General features: G+C 39.2%; 1 protein-coding gene across 4 annotated transcripts in view; it reads right to left on the reverse strand.

Moving 5' to 3' along the window:
* Positions 1-21039, reverse strand: part of LOC117507035 (inositol 1,4,5-trisphosphate receptor type 1) — a 286805-nt gene that overhangs the window by 172194 nt on the left and 93572 nt on the right. For all 4 annotated transcript variants that reach the window (XM_034166724.1, XM_034166723.1, XM_034166725.1 and 1 more), the window contains exons 18-19: positions 19546-19665; positions 13827-14021 (exon numbers count right to left, since the gene is read on the reverse strand). In XM_034166724.1, coding sequence (XP_034022615.1) covers positions 13827-14021; positions 19546-19665 — 315 coding nt within the window. The remainder of the gene's footprint in view (positions 1-13826; positions 14022-19545; positions 19666-21039) is intronic.

Below are 21039 nucleotides of genomic sequence, written 5' to 3' on the forward strand. Positions count from 1 at the left end.
TACGGGGAGGTGAAAGGAATCAACCACACGACGGCAAATTAATTGTCACGTCCAAAGAAAGTGTGAAAACTTCAGATTTAGAACACCCTAGGTGTGCCCCCGTCTGAAGTCCAAATTATAACAAGGGATAATAAAAATGGGGGGTAAGACGTCTAAAAAGAAGGAAAATTTATCAACTGACGACTGGAAATTTATGGAAGCAAAAAAATCCAAAAGCAACAAAGAAATAGGAGACCTGGATAAATAAACATGACTTTGACGGACGACTGAACCTGATCAGTATACAGAAGCTGAAGAAGGAGTTAGAACAGCAACATAAAGGTGATGAGAAAAAGATGCAGAAAGTAGGGGCAGATTTAGTGGCATTTTGGGAGGAGGAAGCAGAGAACAGACAGAAGGGAGCAGAGAAGCGACAATTAGAGAAAGCAAGGAAAAAGAAAGCTGTAGGTAAGGCAGAAGAAGATGTGATAATTCAGCACAGAGAACCAGAACAACCTCAGCAACCACCGCCGACTGGATCGTCGGTGACAACAACACCTTTATCTCCTCTACCAGAGGATGACGATGTACCGCCACCACAGTATGATTTGGCAGTAAAACCTAAGGTAAAAAGTGAAAAACCAGAAAAACCACAAACACGCAGTCAAGCGAAAGTGCCTACAGCCCCTCCCATGGTGGAACACAGTGACCAGGGAGGTGCCTATCCTATGATAGAAGTACCAAATCCTCGTGCAGGAACAGCAGGACAGCGATCAACCATGCTCGTATATCGAACATGGAATGCTGATGATATCAAAGCAGTAGTCGACATGATACCATCGCCACATGTCGATATTGAGGGATTTATGCAGGATATAGAAAACATTAGAAATTCTTACCACCTTAGTGGACCTGAAGTCCAACAGGTGTGGATGAAAGCATGTGGCCCTAAATGGAGTCAGGTACGCGGAGACTGGAATCCTGCAGACCAACAAGGCGTACCATTGCCACATGTTGATCCAGTCTTGAAAACAAGAGTGGAAGCTATGATTACACGTGCAAAAGGTGTGTTAGGACCAAAGATAAATTATACTGAAATTACCAGGACAACTCAGAAAGAAGGAGAACCATGGACAGAGTTTAGATGCAGATTTGAGAGTGTATTTAGGGTCCATAGTGGCATATTGCCAGGAACACCAGTGTATGAACAACAATTGAAAAACGCTCTGATCCAACATTCCAATAAGGATATAAAAGCTTGGATACAGAAACATTGGATTGGATTGCCTACAGGCACATTGGAAGAAACACATACACACTGCTGTCATGCAGAAGGAGTCTTAAAGCAGAAAAAGACAGGGAACAGCAACAAAGGAGTGTATGTAGCACACGGAGATGATGAAATATGTTACCAACAGGGTAACTTAAGACAGCAGAAGCAGTGCAAACGCCCCCAAAAGCCATGGCAAAATAGACAAGGTGGACAGCCACAACGTCAAGGACCATGGCAACCACAACAGCAGCACAGACAGGGAGGGCCACCACGGGGTCCCCTAATTTGTTGGAACTGTGGAAGAGAGGGACATATGTATAGAAATTGTCCGAATCCACCTACTGAGGGAGCAGCAAGAGGAATTCCACAACGGAATAATCCTCCGCAGCCACAGTATCCACAATGACTAGAATCCATAATCCATGATTCCACATCAGATAGGCAGTCTGATTGTGATATGGATCTGTGTGCCTTACTGGGAAATCCGGTACCAAAACCAGAAGTGACTTTGTTGGTAAATGGACGACCAGTGACATTCCTTTGTGATACAGGAGCATGTAGAACCACATGTAATGACAACATACCTGTCCATCAATTAAGCAACGAAATTTTTAGGGTTCGCTCTGCAAATGGACAAACATCAGACGTCCCTATCACTAAACCCATAATGTTGGCAGATCCATTTGGCCTGACATGTACTATGTCAGTGTTGAGCATGCCACAATGTCCAGTTAACCTTTTAGGACGAGACGGATTGACTGCATTGGGCTTGTCCATAATTGTGGAACAAGGGAAATTAGTTGTTGAACGCACAGGAGGCGTTAACATGGTAAGAGAAGAAAGCGATGACCCCACATTCCACTATTACTATACATTTGACATTTCAGAAGAAGATGCTGCAGGATGGGGTAAAGATGTCGTCTTGCAAGCGACAGCCCTACTAAAAAATCCTGAACAAAAGATGTCACCACCTGACCTGCATGTCACAATGTGGCATAAAGATCTTCCAGGTCCGGATGGTGACTATGAAAACAAATTGAAAAACATTTCACCTGTGAAGCTGACAATGACCGATTTGATTCATGATGGCAACTCAACAGCTGTCATAACAGTAACAGGTGCCACTGAAGATGTTTTAAAATTGAGATTCACAGGTATGCCATTACATGTGTCACTTTGTAAACCATATTTGACAGAATGGCAAGAATTGGGACTGACAGTCATAACAGCTTTGTCAGCCACTGATTGGAGCAGAGTTGGACCACGAACGGAGTTCAGTCCATCAACTAAATTGTATAAAGTGCCAGTTAATGTCTCATTGGTGCTAACAGCTGGAACACACATTGATGTGTCCACTTCACAATCCTGAGTGTTTCAGTTGAGTCCTGAAGAGGATGATCTTCTCTCTTCTGTACCATCAGGATTGTGGACAACAGGTCCTTCAGACGTAGGACTGATAAAAAATGCACAACCTGTAGTTATAAGACCAAAAACAGAATACAGACCATGTGTAAGACAGTATCCATTGAAACCTGATGCAATTGAAGGAATCAGGCCAGTAATAGAGAATTTATTAACAGCAGGAGTAATAGTGCCATGTCCAGATTCACCATGTAACACACCCATATTTCCTGTAAAAAAGGCTCCGCCCTCAGTGGGGTGGAGAATGATTCAAGACCTGCAGGCAGTAAATGCTGCTGTGATTAAAAGAGCACCATGTGTCCCAGATCCACACACCTTGTTAAATTCGCTGAGACCAAATTCTAATAGTTTCTCAGTAATTGACATAAGTAATGCATTTTTCTCTGTGCCAGTACACCCAGATAGTCAATTCTGGTTTGCTTTTATCTTTAAAGGACAACGATATACATTCACCAGATTACCGCAGGGTTACGCAGAGAGTCCAACTATTTATTCTCAAGTCATGTCAGCATGTTTAGCTAATTTCGTTCCACCGGCAGATAGCCAACTATTAGTGTATGTCGATGACATTTGATTGCCTCTGACACACGAGAAAACTGCATAACTGACACAGTAGCATTATTATGTTTCTTATTTGATAATGGCCACAAAGTGAGTAAAAACAAAGTTCAGTTGTGTAGGGATAAAGTAAAAATATTTAGGACATGAATGATCAGCCACAGGGCGCACAATCCTGTCTGACAGGAAGAAAGCAATTTTGCACGCTCCAAAACCACAAACCAAAAAGCAGATGATGTCATTTTTTGGACTGACTAATTACTGCAGGGCATGGATTCCCTGCTATGCAGAATTGACTAGTCCACTTTCTGATTTGATGTACAAGGATGATATTTCAATGTCAACCGTGTTGGAATGGAACAAAGATGCTGAGGAAGCTTTTGTAAAAGTAAAACAAACATTAGTGTCATCCACAGTTTTGGCACTACCAGATTATAGTAAACCATTCATTCAAACAGCTGATTGTAAGAATAAGTTCATGACTAGTGTTTTGGTTCAAGTGTATGGCTCAAAATTGAGGCCAGTTGCCTACTACTTATCTAAATTGGATGCAGTAGCAAGTGCTTTACCACCATGCGTACAGGCTGTTGTTGCAGCCTCTATGGCTGTTCAAAGTAGCAGTAATGTTGTTCTATTCCATCAGTTGACACTGAAAGTTCCACATGCAGTCTCTGCACTTCTGTTGCACTCGGTTACGCCAATCGGAGGTCACTAAAATTAACATTGAATCGGTGTGTAACTTTGCAAAAACAATGTCGGACTCTGTTGTTTTCTCTGGGCCCCTCCCCAATCAGACCGGGAGTGACATGTTTAGCCGCATGTTCTCCTTGAATTGCTGGCTGTCTGAGTGGTGTCCAAAAAATGAGGTGGGCTTCATTGATAATTGGCAAAGCTTCTGGGGAAAACCTGGTCTTGTTAGGAGAGACGGCATCCATCCCACTTTAGAGGGAGCAGCTCTCATTTCTAGAAATCTGGCCAATTTTTTGGGATCCTCCAAACTGTGACTGTCTAGCGTTGGGACCAGGAGGCAGAGCTGTGGTCTTATACACCTCTCTGCAGCTTCTCTCCCCCTGCCATCCCCCTATTACCCCATCCCCGTAGAGACGGTGCCTGCTCCCAGACCACCAATAACTAGCAAAAATCTATTTAAGCATAAAAATTCAAAAAGAAAAAATAATATAGCACCTTCAATTGCACCACAGACTAAAACAGTTAAATGTGGTCTATTAAACATTAGGTCTCTTTCTTCTAAGTCCCTGTTGGTAAATGATATAATAATTGATCAACGTATTGATTTATTCTGCCTAACAGAAACTTGGTTACAGCAGGATGAATATGTTAGTTTAAATGAGTCAACACCCCCGAGTCACACTAACTGTCAGAATGCTCGTAGCACGGGCCGGGGCGGAGGATTAGCAGCAATCTTCCATTCCAGCTTATTAATTAATCAAAAACCTAGACAGAGCTTTAATTCATTTGAAAGCTTGTCTCTTAGTCTTGTCCATCCAAATTGGAAGTCCCAAAAACCAGTTTTATTTGTTATTATCTATCGTCCACCTGGTCGTTACTGTGAGTTTCTCTGTGAATTTTCAGACCTTTTGTCTGACTTAGTGCTTAGCTCAGACAAGATAATTATAGTGGGCGATTTTAACATCCACACAGATGCTGAGAATGACAGCCTCAACACTGCATTTAATCTATTATTAGACTCTATCGGCTTTGCTCAAAAAGCAAATGAGTCCACCCACCACTTTAATCATATTTTAGATCTTGTTCTGACTTATGGTATGGAAATAGAAGACTTAACAGTATTCCCTGAAAACTCCCTTTTGTCTGATCATTTTTTAATAACATTTACATTTACCCTGATGGACTACCCTGCAGTGGGGAATAAGTTTCATTACACTAGAAGTCTTTCAGAAAGCGCTGTAACTAGGTTTAAGGATATGATTCCTTCTTTATGTTCTCTAATGTCATATACCAACACAGAGCAGAGTAGCTACCTAAACTCTGTAAGGGAGTTAGAGTATCTTGTCAATAGTTTTACATCCTCATTGAAGACAACTTTGGATGCTGTAGCTCCTCTGAAAAAGAGAGCTTTAAATCAGAAGTGTCTGACTCCGTGGTATAACTCACAAACTCGTAGCTTAAAGCAGATAACCCGTAAGTTGGAGAGGAAATGGCGTCTCACTAATTTAGAAGATCTTCACTTAGCCTGGAAAAAGAGTTTGTTGCTCTATAAGAAAGCCCTTCGTGAAGCTAGGACATCTTTCTACTCATCACTAATTGAAGAAAATAAGAACAACCCCAGGTTTCTTTTCAGCACTGTAGCCAGGCTGACAAAGAGTCACAGCTCTATTGAGCTGAGTATTCCATTAACTTTAACTAGTAATGACTTCATGACTTTCTTTGCTAACAAAATTTTGACTATTAGAGAAAAAATTACTCATAACCATCCCAAAGATGTATCGTTATCTTTGGCTGCTTTCAGTGATGCCGGTATTTGGTTAGACTCTTTCTCTCCGATTGTTCTGTCTGAGTTATTTTCATTAGTTACTTCATCCAAACCATCAACATGCTTATTAGACCCCATTCCTGCCAGGCTGCTCAAGGAAGTCCTACCATTATTTAATGCTTCAATCTTAAATATGATCAATCTATCTTTGTTAGTTGGTTATGTACCACAGGCCTTTAAGGTGGCAGTAATTAAACCATTACTTAAAAAGCCATCACTTGACCCAGCTATCTTAGCTAATTATAGGCCAATCTCCAACCTTCCTTTTCTCTCAAAGATTCTTGAGAGGGTAGTTGTAAAACAGCTAACTGATCACCTGCAGAGGAATGGTCTATTTGAAGAGTTTCAGTCAGGTTTTAGAATTCATCATAGTACAGAAACAGCATTAGTGAAGGTTACAAATGATCTTCTTATGGCTTCGGACAGTGGACTTATCTCTGTGCTTGTTCTGTTGGACCTCAGTGCTGCTTTTGATACTGTTGACCATAAAATTTTATTACAGAGATTAGAGCATGTCATAGGTATTAAAGGCATTGCGCTGCGGTGGTTTGAATCATATTTGTCTAATAGATTACAGTTTGTTCATGTAAATGGGGAATCTTCTTCACAGACTAAAGTTAATTATGGAGTTCCACAAGGTTCTGTGCTAGGACCAATTTTATTCACTTTATACATGCTTCCCTTGGGCAGTATTATTAGACGGTATTGCTTAAATTTTCATTGTTACGCAGATGATACCCAGCTTTATCTATCCATGAAGCCAGAGGATACGCACCAATTAGCTAAACTGCAGGATTGTCTTACAGACATAAAGACATGGATGACCTCTAATTTCCTGCTTTTAAACTCAGATAAAACTGAAGTTATTGTACTTGGCCCCACAAATCTTAGAAGCATGGTGTCTAACCAGATCGTTACTCTGGATGGCATTTCCCTGATCTCTAGTAATACTGTGAGAAATCTTGGAGTTATTTTTGATCAGGATATGTCATTCAAAGCGCATATTAAACAAATATGTAGGACTGCCTTTTTGCATTTACGCAATATCTCTAAAATCAGAAAGGTCTTGTCTCAGAGTGATGCTGAAAAACTAATTCATGCATTTGTTTCCTCTAGGCTGGACTATTGTAATTCATTATTATCAGGTTGTCCTAAAAGTTCCCTAAAAAGCCTTCAGTTGGTTCAGAATGCTGCAGCTAGAGTACTGACGGGGACTAGCAGGAGAGAGCATATCTCACCCGTGTTGGCCTCCCTTCATTGGCTTCCTGTTAATGCTAGAATAGAATTTAAAATTCTTCTTCTTACTTATAAGGTTTTGAATAATCAGGTCCCATCTTATCTTAGGGACCTCATAGTACCATATTACCCCATTAGAGCGCTTCGCTCTCAGACTGCGGGCTTACTTGTAGTTCCTAGGGTTTGTAAGAGTAGAATGGGAGGCAGAGCCTTCAGCTTTCAGGCTCCTCTCCTGTGGAACCAGCTCCCAATTCAGATCAGGGAGACAGATACCCTCTCTACTTTTAAGATTAGGCTTAAAACTTTCCTTTTCGCTAAGGCTTATAGTTAGGGCTGGATCGGGTGACCCTGGACCATCCCTTGGTTATGTTGCTTTAGACGTAGACTGTGTTTCATAATTATTGTATGGCCTTGCCTTGCAATGTGGAGCGCCTTGGGGCAACTGTTTGTTGTGATTTGGCGCTATACAAGAAAAAAGTTGATTGATTGAGTTGTTGCAGACAAACATGAGCCTTTTGTCCCCAGCAAGACATCTTTCGTGTATGTCCTTGCTATTATCACAACCACATCTTACGGTAGAGCGCCGTACAACATTGAATCCATCCACATTGATACCCTTACCTGAGGATGGTGAGCCGCACAATTGTCTTGATGTAGCTACGGTCTGTACGAAAGCACGCCCAGACCTCTGGGACACACCCATCCCAAACAGTACAATTGTGTATGTGGATGGTTCTTCCACTAAAAACGCTTATGGACAAACACAATCTGGATATGCTGTTGTCACAAATTCAGAAGTATTGGATTCTGCTTCATTGCCATCCTCATTTTCAGCACAAGCAGCTGAATTAGTTGCTTTAACTGCAGCTTGCTATCTGTTTAAAGGTACGGCTGTAACAATTTATACAGACAGCCAGTATGCTTTTAGCACAGTGCATGTGTTTGCAAAACTGTGGGAAGAGCGTGGAATGGTGACATCATCTGGAAAGCCAGTGACTCATGCCACTCTCTTAACTGCACTATTGAAGGCTGTGAGATTGCCTAACCAAATTGCTATATGCAAATGTGCGGCTCACACCAAAGGCTCTGACAGTATTTCAAAAGGAAATGATTTTGCTGACAGAGCAGCAAAAGAGGCAGCAGCAGCTTCTTCTATTTTTGTTGTACAGGAAACTACTCCAGATTTGCATTTAGGTCATACACTGCTTGCTGACATGCAACAGCAGGCAACTGACAGAGAAAAACAAATGTGGATAGCTAAAGGAGCTACGTATGCAAATGATTTGTACGTATGACCACAAAAGAAACCCATATTGCCAAAAAATATGTTTAAATGGGCAGCTATTATGAGCCATGGCGTGACGCATGTCTCATCAGGGGGTATGATATCGCAATTGCAATCTATTTTTTGTCTTTATGGGTTCGATGCATATGCAAAACAGCATTGTAGAGCATGCATGACATGTGCAAAACACAACTCACAAAGCAATTTGAGACCCCAAAGAGGCAAATTTCCAACACCACAATATCCCTTTCAAGTGATTCATATGGATTATATACAGCTGAGTAAACATGAAGGGAAGGAATTTTGTTTAGTCATAATTGATGCCTTCTCAAAATGGGTAGAATTGTTCCCTACAAAACATGCAGATGCACTTACAGTGGCTAAGGCATTGTGCAAAGACATCATTCCACGATTTGGAATACCAGAAACAGTCTATTCAGATAATGGAGCACATTTTGTTAATACAATAGTGCAATACGTAGGAGAAGCGCTACAGGTCAATCTCAAAAATCATTGTGCTTATCATCCACAAAGCGCCGGATTAGTGGAAAGGATGAATGGAACAGTAAAAAACAGACTTAGAAAGACAATGGAGGAAACAGGCAGACCATGGACGCATTGTGTAGATTTGGTAAAAATGTATATAAACATAACTAGTACCATGGGGTTGACACCGTATGAAACATTGTTTGGCAGAAAATATCGATTGCCATATTATGGACAAATTTGGGATGTACCTGAGGAAGCCAATTTGGCGGATTACATGAGAAAAATGTTAGAAGGACAACGAGGGAGAGTTCCAAACACTGATGATCCCATTTCTCCACAGGAGGACCCTAAAGTGGTACCTGGAGACTGGGTGTTGATAAGAAGCATCAAGAGAAAACACTGGCATTCACCTAAATGGGAAGGGCCCCATCAAGTACTACTCACAACACCCACAGCCTTGAAAATTGGGGAAAGTACATGGATTCATTTGACTCACTGTAAGAAAGTCATTTCTGCAGACACAGGCAAACAGTAAGAACAGTAGGACAAGACTAGTAATAGTGTGTGAGCTTGGTGTTAAGATCCAGGTTAGACACGAAAGCTAGCAGAAGACATTAAGAAGCCACTGTTCTGAACATAGGTGTGCTGTAGTGTGCAGAAATGGCGAAAGAAAAAAAACAAAAGAACGAGGGTTTCTGGACCCCATGGACAGTCCTTGTTATGCTACTTTTCTTTTTCGGATTGGGCTTATTATTAAAAGCCATAAGCACGAGACATGATAATAAGGATCACCTCCGCAGATTGCAGAGACCAAAAAGAAGTAACGAAGACCCCAGTCCGATAATAAATGCCACAGTACATAGCTGTGATAGGAACAATGCGTACCGATTTGGTATACAAGCCTGCATTCCTAGAAAAGCTTCTGTGGTCATCTCTGTACCATATAGTGCTCTTACCCATGGAATATGGGGTGGTGGTGTGGTGATAACAGAATCTTTGACAGACTGCCACGAAATGTGTCAGGTTATTATGCATTAATATCATTATTGTTACCCATGACCCCTGAAGACGTTACGACATATGCAGCCTCTCTTATTCCTGAAGATTGGCAGAAAGGCATAGCCAGACAGAGTAAAAAGAGATTGGAAAGGAGTAGGAAATCCAACATATATTGACGCAATAGGAGTCCCCAGAGGAGTGCCTGACGAGTATAAACTGGTTGATCAAATAGCAGCTGGATTCAAATCTTCCATCTGTTGGTGGTGTTCAATTAATAAAAACGTGGACAGAATAAACTAAGTTAATAAACTAACTAACTAAGCTGGGTGATGCCTACTGTATGTTTAACAGGTGATAAACAGGTGGGAAATGTTAAGGATTTTATATATATATATATGTTATCACTGTTAAACATTTGTACCTTTTGTCTTCTTTCTGATGAGAACGGTGTTGTGCTGTTTGCACTTAAACCCGAGAATGTACGTGTTGTTCAACCTTGTTTTAGCATGCTGGGGTCAATCTGAACTAGGAATGAGGAGCTGGATGTACTTATTATTATTATTACACAACTTGTTTTCGTAGCCGCTAACGACTGGGAGTAAAAGAACTGAAGGTTGAATTTTGACTGATTGTGATGTGATGCTTAGTGTTCCAGGCAGATGCAGAACAGCTGATAACTGCGAACGAGATGTGCTGACCTTCGACGATAAGAGTAAAAGAAAGAAACTGTTTTTGCTTACAGCTGCACTTATTGACGTGTGTGTTTATGTTACGGGAAGAAACTTGTCTTGCGTCATTCCCCCACCCTTAGGACAAGTTTTTGTTTATGTGATGAGGGATTCACTAATAAAAAGAGCGAAGCGCAGGCCAGACTTTAGTGTAGCCTTGGTGTATAGCCTGACTGCACGCCGCGCGTAAAATTTGACTTTCTGTCTCACTGGTGTTTCTTGACTCTGTTTGTCTTGTTAAAGGTTTTAAAAATGTTTGGAGGAGAAAATACCCAACACTATCCCACTTGTCACTCCAAGCAGCACACTTCCCACAGTGGCCGCGACCGCCCATCGACCCCCGTCCCCCCCGCCCCTATCTCTCTCTCCTGAGCTAGACTTCGGTGATATTTGGTAATGGATGACGACCCCCCTCCCAAGAAACGGGATATTCGTTCATTCTTCACAGTCAGGAATGTAAGTGCAGGGTCTCCGTCAAGCTTTAAAAACTAAGCAAAATCTCTTTCATGAACGAAAATCCTTCTTAAAAGCATTAGGCTTCTTCTGCTCTTTAGGCACTAGGCAGGTTTTAGCAACGTGGCAGGATGCATCGTTAGAGCTAGGCTACTGCACAGTTGCAGGGAACGTATTAAAAGACTGCACGGGCGGACACAATAACAGACAAATGGGAATCGATTCATTCACGAATAGGGATGGGTATCGAGAACCAGTTCCTTTCAGGAATCGTTAAGAAATGATTCGATCCACCGACATCAATAAGCGTTTTGCTTAACGATTCTGTTATTGGTCCTTCAGAGTCGCCGTTATTTTTGGGGGTGTTTGTCAGGAAAATGATAATTTCTCTACATTGATTACAGACCCTGCAGCGGGTCCGTAATCAACTTTTCTGCAGCACGGCTTTGCTTTGAACCTTGAATCAATCGAAGTAGTGGTTCGCAGATTGAAACAGTGCTTCGATTGCTTCGTTAATTCTTTCTTTCTTTCGCTTAATTTTCCCCCGCTAAAACCCTAAAGAACATACGTCTGTGAGTATTATTTACCTTTTTTATGTTAAACCGACCTGTTATGGTCTTCTGAAACAGTTGATAGATGTATTTTATAACTTAAAACGGGAGCGATGCTAATGCGTTAGCATGTCTATGGCATTTTCAATGTTAAAAATTAGCATTAAGCAGTTGCAGCTGTCATCACGTTCGGGTGGATTTGTTTTCAAATTGTAATATTTTTTTAATTTATTTTTGTTTATATATTATAATCTAATGATTATTATATACAATATATACTTATTATATACAGTTTTAGAGAAAGAGACAAAAAGAACCTGAATAGAAACACAACAGAATATAAAAAACCAACTAACAATGAACATACATAAATACATACATACATACAGAAATAAATAATTGTTTCCTGTGAACACCTAGTGACTCTTACACCTCCACTTCATCCCTGTCTTAAGTTTAATGACAATTTGTTTTGGTCAAACCATATTTTCAGTTTGTTAATTTCTTCAGTGATTTCCTCCAGACCTTTCTGCCAAGCTAGAAAACTGCTGAATCCTAGTAAGAGCAGAATACTACTGGAATGAATTTGAATAAGGAAAGTTGTGTTTTTTTCTCACTAAATGGATGCTGCACTCACTGCAGTTTATTGTCTGGAATAGTCCCAGATTGCATTTCACAGCTTCTAGAATTCATTTTCGTGCAGGTGGTTTTGGGGGGTAATTTTGGGTTTCAGCTTTTTTGTTTTTCGTCACTTTCATCCCTGAATATGTCAATCGTGAGTCACTTTTGTGCGGATTAAAGTTACTAAGTGGGACTCCTGTCTTGTTGCGAGAAAGAAACGAGAATCATCCTCCGTTCTGTTCACACAGCTCCAAACGCTGCGTGGCTCTCTGCCAAGTCAAGTTAGAACGATAGAGTCCAGTCGGAATTAATAACTTCAAAGTGAAACACCGTTTTGTTAATTTTTGTTTATGTCCAGAGATCAAGGATACAGTGACCAATTTCATATTTATTTACTTTAAGACTCAATGAAATACATAGAAAACCTGTAAAGCCTACTTTTAGTACAAAATTCACAAGGTATCGATAAGGAATTGGATCGATAAGCAGAATCAGTAATGGCATCGATATCGATAAGGAATTGGATCGATAAGCAGAATCAGTAATGGCATCGATATCGATAAAATCTTATCAATACCCATCCCTATTCATGAACGTCACAACACTAGCAGATAGGGTCATTGCAATACTTCGTGTTAAATATCCATCCTCGATGAATTCAAATTAAATGTATAGCTGGAGCAATGTTGGGTTAGTTGCTTTGCTCAAGGTCACTCCAGTCATGGATGGAGGTGTAAAGAGAGGTAAGGTTGGGATTTGAGCCTGCAACCCTGTGATTGAAAGATCAACTCCCTAACCATCGGGATGGCTCGTTAACCTATAACATCTGCATGACATGAACTTATGATTGGTAATGCAAAAAAAAAAAATCTTTGTCTTGGAGCACTTTTGTGTCCCCACCAATATCAAAATCAAAGTTACTCCCTTGATCTGCTCCACTAAATGTTAAAGTTATATTTAATTGATCTCCAACATATCATTGTTTAAAATTCTTAGAACAATGAAAATATTTAAAGGTAGACAATTAAATAATGAACAGTTTAGCTCTGTTCTTATGTTCAGTTATATGCATACCAGAAGGTCACGTCCTATAACCATGACAAATTTGAGTAAGAAGATTACGGTTGCCTTAATGTACATTTAACACAGATAACAGTGTGCCAGCGTAGTACATGGTGTGATATTGCAACACAGCCATAGCGCAACTTTAGCACAACCTTGGCACTTCCAGAAAATCTCACAATGATGTTATGGCAAATATAGCAGTGTTATGGGCTCCATGGAAAAGCAAGGGATTACCAAGGTATGTCAAAGGTCATAACAGAAAGTTTTTTGCTGTTCATTTAAACACGACCAAGGCGCAATGACAAAATATCCCAGTTCACTGTGAACACCCTCCTGGACCCTCAAACACAGAGGTGTCAAACTGATTCCAGAAAGGGCAGAGAGGGTGCAGGGTTTTTTTTGTTTTTTGTTTTTTTTGTTTGTTTTTTTTTGCAATCACCATCTCTGCCAGGTGATTTCACTGATTAACATCACTTTGAGCAGATGGAATCAGTTAATCAGTGAAATCACCTGGCAGAGCTTTTCCATGATCAGGACAAAGTTTCAAACTGTAACCTGCCAGAATTCTTATTTGTGAAAATGAGAAGGAGACTTCAAACACATCAATGCAAAACATTAGCACCTTGGAAGCCCACTGAGACTCAGTCAGTACCTGTAGTAACTGATCACCTCCTGGTCCTCTTTCTGATCCTCCTTAGCATCCTGCGCCAGCTCCCTGACGCTTTTACTGCGTATTTCCTTATTGCTGTCTTTCCAGAATAACCACACCTCCTCTTCATCCTCCTCAGACTCCTCAGAATTATCCCCAAGGGACACTCCTTCAATCTCAAATCTTGACAGCACCAGTCTGCATGAAGAATTGATACATGAGAGAGAGAGAGGAAAAAAAAAACAAACTTAAAACCTGCATAAGAACATCAGATACTTTGTTGGCATGCTTTTGGAAATGATGAAGCATTTGTGATATGACATAACAGTGTTTTCTTCCATTAGCATAGAAAGACAGCCATAAAATTAACTCATTTCCATAATTTCTTCTGCATATGAGAAAAAAAAAATTGTGAAAAATGCACCAAAGTAATGAGGCAAATGCCAAACTAAATTATCAACTGTCTGAATGAAGGCAGTTTCGTCCCACCAATGACTTGTGGAAAAACAAACAAGCATACAGATGCTTTTCTTTTCTTTTAATTTTCTTTTTATTCAGAAAAAGCAAAAAATATTTTCACATTTTCATTGTGTACAGTTTTACAACATCATGGGTGATTTTAGAATATTCATAAAAATTGTCCATTGTCTGATCACTTTATCTGGAAGAGAATCAGGAAAGGTGCAACAGATGCTTTTCTATCTTGGTTCAACAGTGGTCAAACGTTTGCTCAGATGAATTATTAGCTGCCTTTGAAAACTAAACATGATAAGCTTACTACATAAATGAGTGTGTATGTCTGGGACTTCCAGAATAAACGTCTGCAAGTCTGCATAGAGGACCTGGAAAACAGGTCCTGATGATCCAACCTTCGTATTTTGAACATGCCAGAGGACAGCAAGGCCAGTACAGCTATGAACTGAAGCAGTTCATAGCAGATTTACTGACGGATACTGTGGGACTGGACCTGTTCACCTGTTGAGTGATCACGCATGCCGCACTGGACCAGTGTCAGAACGGGGCTCTTACAAGCCTTGGTCATTTATTGTGTGCTTTTATTGCTACTCTGATAAAGTAAAAAAATACTGAAATGGGCCATGAAGCAAAAATTGAAGTACAAGAATACGACGAGTGTACCAGGATATGTGCGTGGCTGTTACTCAGAAAAGTGCCATTTAACGACATCAAACAGGAAATGTACAGGAAAGGAATTAGTTTTGGACTGTTGTACATGGGCCAGCTGCATGTCACGTTTGCAGGAGGAACCATCTACTTTGAGTCCCCTGGAGAAGCAAAAGCCTTTTATGATCGGCAGATAGCTCAACGGACTGGTCAGTAAGTCCTTACCTTGATTAATAAAGAAAAACCAAAGAACTGAGCAGATATACATCAGCATTCTGATGCAAACCCTGTCCACAACACAAACATTCATATATTACTGTCAGCTCTATTATTGGTATTGTTGCAGAGATAGATTTTCCTTTTATGTGTGTGTATACGAGGTCTGTGAGAAAAAAAATCCCACCTTTTTATTTTATGCAAAAAATATATGGATTTGATTCATATGTTTTTACGTCAGCCAAGCTTGAACCTTCGTGTGCAAAATTAAACAACTGAATGAACATCCTCTGAGGCCGGTGATTCCATAATTTTTGCCAGGGGTTGTATGATTTCCTTTCAAATGGAAAGATGAGTTTTATGAGCTAGCAAACATAGATGATCTCATGCTAACACGCCTAGCCCCGTTAATGCTACTCTGCCACAAGAATTAAGGTTGTCAGCTACAAATATTAAGCATTTTGTTATTCATTTAATGTTGATATTTAGATAAATGCATCATAAATTGTTCTGTGGAGCTGAATAATTTCATAAATTTACTTTTTTTTTTTTTTTTTTTTACAGCTGGACTTAAATGGTATACATAAATGCATGCAAACTACAGTGAGCACATTCTAATATTCAATGACAAAAACTTTAATGTCTGCACAGTAGTAACTGCTGTAATGTTTAATGCAAACTATAGTTAGGCTCCATGCAGTTTTGTGAGCATAGCTTACATTTTGAAAGGAAAGCGTTGTCTTTTTAAGCGTTTCTCACGGTGGAACCATTTAAGCCCAGCATACTCCATTTAAGCCCACCTCATGTATTTCAATAGAGAATTTCCTCTACTACAAGTTAAATACATATTTCTGTTCAAGTGTTTAAAAGTAGCCTAACAGTTCACTGTGTGACTTTAAATTACTGATCTACTTTACTAGATAGAGAGACAGACAGACATATAGATAGATAAAATGTAAATTTGAATATGTGAATATAAATGTAATTTTTAAAAGATATGTTCACTGTTATCTAATAAATGTATTGCTGTTTAGTTTTAATTGAATTGCCTGAAATTAAACTACATTAACAGATTCGTTGTTCTGTGCTGTGTTTGTCATGTATGCCATTTGTTCAGATGATGATCTTGTTCAAAAGGCATTTTTAAAAAAACATTTTCACTGTCATTTATAAAATATATTGCATTAATTATATTTTATGCATTAATTATTGCACTAAACAAATTTATTTTACCAGTAAATGATGCTATGGACTTATTTGAAACACACATGGGCTTAAATGTGTGAATTTTCCCTAAAATTTCTTATTTACGTCTTTTGAATTGTACATCAACTAATTACTAAATATTCAAATGAGAGGTAAATCTTGCCCTTTAACAAATTATGTCACTATATAGGAAAAATAGTGAAACTTAGATTTTGGTGTGCTTAATGGGTACACTTACCCTAGCATTTTTCCTAAACTTGGACAAAATTAAGGTTTCACTACAAGGACACCCTGAGAAATTTGAACCCATCTGGGGTCTAAGCTTGCAATACTTTAATCGTATGAAGATTTAAATTCATGGGTTTTCTTTTTTGTGCATTTCCTTTTCTTCTCTTTAAAAATACACTCTCCTGTGCATTACAGCTAATGCCATAAAATGTCAATTTATAAAGTAGGCAGTGTGACTTGTTTTGTGTGTTGGGGAGGATTTTGATTGGGGAGAAGCACTGCAAGGGAGAAAATGTTTAAAAAATATGTAAATTGCATGTTAGGTTGTTGCCGTTCCTTTTTGTGAAGAAACGCGCAAGTTACCAAAAAAAAAAAAGAGTTGGGAGAGTGGGCTGTCTATTACATGTAGCGTTGGTAGATTAAACCCTAGTTTCTCCTGACTGTGTGCCAAAGTGTCCTGGAGCAAAACACTGGACACAGACTTGCTCCTGTCAATTCCACATTCCTGGCATCAGTGCGTGAACATGATTGATTGCACGTTGTTTTGGTTGAAATGCATAAGCAGGGTGTAAAACTCTGTATTTTCATGAGTATAAGTTGCACTGATCAAAAAATGCCTCTTGAAGAGGAAAAAAACCTTTGGAGAGAATAAAACAAGGGTCAATGTCAAAAAAAACATGGTGCAAAAAACAGCTCCAAAATCAATAGGGCTGGAGAAATAATCTAAAGCTTATATAGATCAGCAAAATATTTGCGATTGATTGGTGTAAGTGCCAAAAAAGAAAGGCATGCCAAGTGGTTAATGCGCTTGGTTTCAGTTCAGAAGGTTCCGGGTTCAAATCCCACCCCTGTCACATTTCTTCATGTAATGTGGAGTTGCGTCAGGAAGGGCATCCGGCGTAAAACTTGTACCAATTCAACATGCAGATCCACCTTGGATTTGCTGTGGCGACCCCGAGTGCAAACAAGGGAGCAGCCGAAGAGACTTACTATGTGTTTTCAAACTGTGCAGACTTGGCATCAGCCCTGTGAAGCCTATATGTGGAACTCACTTTGTTACAGTGTTTCTCTGTGGGCGAGTTTAACAACAGACAGAGACTCTGTTCAGCATATGTGCACCCCACAACATATGCTGGTACTTAATAACATAACTTAATTTCATAAATAGGCAAGATTGACAAATACATGTATGATGGACAAGATATTGGATGCAATTTCATGCGGTTTTGGCAAAAGAAATCATTAGATGCCCACAGATTGCTGGCCAAAGAAATGGTGGATTTATGCAGGAAGCCCTCAGCTTGTGCCATGTACCACAAGGGCTGTTAAATTCCAAAAATAAATGTCCAAAGGACAACATATTGGATGTTAATTGATGCAGTTTGAACAAATGAAACTGTTAGATACACACAGATTGCAGGCCAACAATAACATGGAGAAATGAATGGCAGATTTTTGAAGGAAGCCCTCAGCTCTTTTGTGCACTGCTGCAGAACATTTTTATTATTGGTGTTTATTCTTTTATTTTTGGAGTTTATTATGTTTAGGCAGTGGTGTGCACAGCTAACCAAAAAGTTAGCTTCGATAACTGTTAATCCGCTAACTGAAAAGTTAACTTTTATAAAGATAAACCGATGAATTCATAAAAAAAAAAAATAGCGGAAGTTACAGATAAAAGGTAAACCGATAACTTTCAGTATTGACTTCAGTACACGTCATTTCACTGTCTTGCACAGGCAGACAGTTTTGACTTATGGTTAAAATTTTGAACAAACTAATGACAAGTTATTGAAATTAACGTCACCTCCTTCGTTTTACAAAGTGAAAATATCAGCTATATGTTTTAGTTTTAAAGTAATGCACTAATTTTGAAGGTTGTCCATCACTTTTAGCGACTGTGTGGCACACCGCTATGAACACTGCCATCTACTGCCAGTAGATGGCAGTGTTCATGGCAGTGTGAATACAATTGCTGCCACACATTCGCTAAAAGTGCTGACTCCACTTAAACTGTATTTTCAGTTTTCAAACTGTCTTTTTTAACAAATGAAAAAGTGACATTTACAAATATAGATTTATTTGTAAAATCCACCACACATTTCAGTTAGTTGTGTGTTACCGACCAACCAGCCACTCGTCAGGAAACTAATTTACCCATAACGTATGGTGGCATGTGTGTCTAAATGCTAAAACCTTCTCAATGAGTGCATTACTTTAAAACTAAAACATATAGCTGAAATTTTCACCTTGTAAAACAACAGACAGATTTAATTTCAGTAACTTGTCTGGAATTAGTTTGTTTAAAATTTTAACCATAAGTCAAAACTGTCTGCCTGTGCATGACTTGTGTGATATGCTGGTGAGTCTGTATGGTGTGAAGAGAAATTATCTCCCCCCCCCCCCCTCCCTCCCTCCTTTCTTTCTGTCTGGTAGTCAGCTCTCCTCTGTTAGCGGTCTAAAAATAACTGAAAACTTGTTAGTGGTCTAAAAATGATCAGAACTAAATTTATTGGAAGCTAATTGGTCCGCTGATGGTTTTCAAAGTTATCTGAAAAGCTAATCTGCTAATGAAAACATTAGCTTCAATAATTAGCGGTTAGTAGAACTGTGCCCACTACTGTGTTTAGTGCTTTGATTCCTGAGGAAGCCCTATATAAATGGTTATTATTACGATGAAGAAACATGCGATTTTTCAGTACATAAACCACCACAGTATAGACGAAAAAGTAAAATACAGTAATCAGAATCGGTTTTGCAGTTTGTGGTTAGATTCCAAACTCTATAAGTCAAGTGTTTGCCTCAACACTTACATTTTGTGAAATTACCATGAAACTTTATCCAACTACACATAATATAGATTAACATTGCTCCTTTATTGAAAATACATGATTATTTTGTGGGAGTTATGTACTAATCAACAGAATGAGACAGCTGTGAAAGGAAGACTCACTTAGTTTCTATCAGGATGTCGGCATTCGCTGGATCCAGCACTGCATTACAGATGAGCTCCTGTGTCACAGGGATGGACTTATTCATCGACACACACAAGTCTGACAGGTAGTCTAAGAACCTGGACACACACACACAACCTTTAAATCAATGCTGTACGTTTAGACTCTGTAATCACAACATACTGTGCAAGCACCCAAAATATGCTGTAAAAAGCAATCAAGAAATAATAATAATAATAATAATAAAAAACCTCCTTACATAAAGAGTGCCTTAATTGAGAGATTGGCATCAATTCGGAACATGGAGCAATTTTGGTTCCAACTGCGCTGAACTACTGAATGAACCTTTAATGTTTTCAACATTTTTTTTTTAAATCATTTAACCACATACAGCAACACATCCAGGTACATTTACTATCCAAATAAATATAAAAATAGTTAAGCTACCAAATTTACAATTTATGATGATTCTGCAGGTCTGTAACTCCGTGTCATGCAATGACGTGCATGACAGTTTTAAAGTTCTCCTTCGCTGGATTATGCTTTATTCTGGACTAATGTGTCCCTCAACAAGCTTTTCTTTCTACAGCCATCACCTCTAATTCAAAGGTAAGCTGTACAATTTCATCTTTTTCCAACTTTGTGCTGTAAAGTTGCAGACTTTTCTGATCCATTTGTAATCAGCGTGCGCACTGTAAAAACCATTAAAAACTGAAAGCATGAAAGCAGAAAAGTGTCAAATCACATCCTTTTGTGTCTGATTTAACAGGTGCACGTCCTGGCTGCGGGTCCAAGTCTGAACACGGTGTGAAAAAAATAAACAGTCGAGCTTTTAATCAGGGAGATAACTCCGGTCCAACTTTCCTCAAATCAGTGAGTGTCAGAGTGCTGAACTTTAATTTGTACCTCTTTTACTGTGCACGTTCAGACTGCTCGGGTTTTTAAATGGAAATACATAGTGATCGGACGGGACATTTTATCCGATGTGAGTGAAAAATCTGTTATACAAAATCTGTTATATACGGTGTTTGTTATATGGAAAACAATACAAAAACATTGGGATTTTTTTGTCCAGTGACTGCGAATGTCTGGTTTATATGATGACGGGTTAGGTGAGTTTTACTGTACATGGGACTGAATAATAAATTTACCTTTCAAAACTTTGATAATGAAGTCGCTTCCATCCCAAACAGCTGACTTTAATTTCCCAAATTTTTTCTTTTGTTTGGGTCTGAAGGGAACCTGTACATCTTGAAGCCCTTGTTGTGTCTATTTGTGCATTCAAACACACAACAACCTGGCATTTTCAGTGAATAAATAAATAAAATAGCTGGATTTACATGCAGACAGATGAACAGCGAACGCTATTTTGGACACAAGATGGCACCACGAGTCACGTAAATGTTTTTTGACTTGTCATGTCGCTACTCTCTCAATTAAGGCACTCTACTATTGTTGTTCGTGTGTATTTCGTGAATGACAAATTTCGTCAT

This window comes from Thalassophryne amazonica, chromosome 3 (assembly GCF_902500255.1).
Source record: "Thalassophryne amazonica chromosome 3, fThaAma1.1, whole genome shotgun sequence".
Lineage (NCBI taxonomy): Eukaryota > Metazoa > Chordata > Actinopteri > Batrachoidiformes > Batrachoididae > Thalassophryne > Thalassophryne amazonica.